This window comes from Pteropus alecto, unplaced genomic scaffold (assembly GCF_000325575.1).
Source record: "Pteropus alecto unplaced genomic scaffold, ASM32557v1 scaffold241, whole genome shotgun sequence".
In the NCBI taxonomy this organism is placed as follows: Eukaryota; Metazoa; Chordata; class Mammalia; order Chiroptera; family Pteropodidae; genus Pteropus; species Pteropus alecto.
Window position 1 is genome coordinate 15,026 of NW_006430461.1, and position 1,415 is coordinate 16,440.

A 1,415-nucleotide genomic window follows, 5' to 3' on the forward strand; every position below is an offset into this window, starting at 1 on the left:
GGAGAGAAGGAAATAACAGTGCTGACTGTGATCATGTTGAGCTTCTAAATTAATAGGATTTTTTTCTGCCCTTAATGTTTTAGAAAATTATCTGATTATGAAATATTAGAGCAAATACAATAATAATAATGATGACGAGTAATACCTTTCTTCTGTAGAATGTGTTATTCTCTCATTTGTTCTTCCCCGCAAACCATGTGAAGCTGTTATTATTGTCTTCATTATACAGATGAGAAAATTTATGTTTATGCAGTTTAAATAGTCACTTCCACCTATTTACCGTTAGTGTCTCAGAAAACCTTCCTGCGCCACAATTTCTTCATTGCATTCTTTACTTCTGCATTTCTCATTGTATAAATCAGGGGATTTAACATGGGAGTGATAATGGTGTAAAATACAGCCACCATCTTATCTTCAGAAAAGGTAGTGTCGGGACGCATGTACATGAAAGTACAGGGACCGAAAAAGATGATGACCACTGCAATGTGGGAGCCACAGGTGGAGAGAGCTTTGAGCCTGCCTTCTGTGGACTTTTTTCTCAGGGACACTAGGATGACTGCATAGGAGATTAACAATATTACAAAGCTCCCCAGAGCAATGGTTCCACTGTTGGCTGTCACGACAACACCAACAACATATGTGTCCGAACAGGCGAGTTTCAACACAGGATGGACATCACAGAAGTAGTGATCAATCTCATTGGGCCCACAAAAGGGTAATTGGACGACGAGAGCTACTTGGATACTAGAGTGTAAGAAACCACCCACCCATGTCCCTAGCAACATTTTATTGCATTTTTCCTGGTCCATGATGGTCATATAGTGTAGAGGTTTACAGATAGCCACATAACGATCATAGGCCATTATAGTAAGGATGAAGATCTCAGTGCAGCCAAAGAAATGTACTGCAAAGAGTTGTAACATGCAGCCCTCATAGGAGATGGTTTTGCTCTTAGCTAACAGATCAACAATCATCTTAGGAGCTGTGACCGAAGAGTAACAAATGTCCACAAAAGACAAGTAGTTGAGAAAGAAATACATAGGAGACTTGAAAAGGTTGCCCATGTGAACTGTCAGCATGATGAGAAGGTTTCCCAGAAGAATGACCATGTAGAAAAAAGAGAATACCACAAAACAAATTTCTTCAACCTCTGGGTTCTGAGAAAGACCCCAGAAAACAAATTCAGTTACATTGTTTACTTTTTCCATGGACTTAGTCTAGTAGGTCAAATTCTCAAGACACAATTAAATTATCTGGAAAAAAAAAACCATAATAAAAATCAACATTTATTTCTAACTAAAAACAAATGGAGAACTACAGTAGTTGAAAATAGAAAAATAGGTACGTGCAGCTTCTTCTCATGCACCTGTAAAGAAACTGATGAGTGTATTGTGATACCTGTATGTGACAGTGTA

At 38.2% G+C, this 1,415-nt stretch overlaps 1 protein-coding gene across 1 annotated transcript; it reads right to left on the minus strand.

The window, feature by feature from the left end:
* Positions 1-290: 290 nt before the first annotated feature.
* LOC102896139 (olfactory receptor 4S2) lies at positions 291-1,208 on the minus strand. The gene has a single exon (XM_015590516.1). The coding sequence runs from the start codon at positions 1,206-1,208 to the stop codon at positions 291-293; it is 918 nt and encodes a 305-aa protein (XP_015446002.1).
* Between the last annotated feature and the right edge of the window lie 207 nt (positions 1,209-1,415).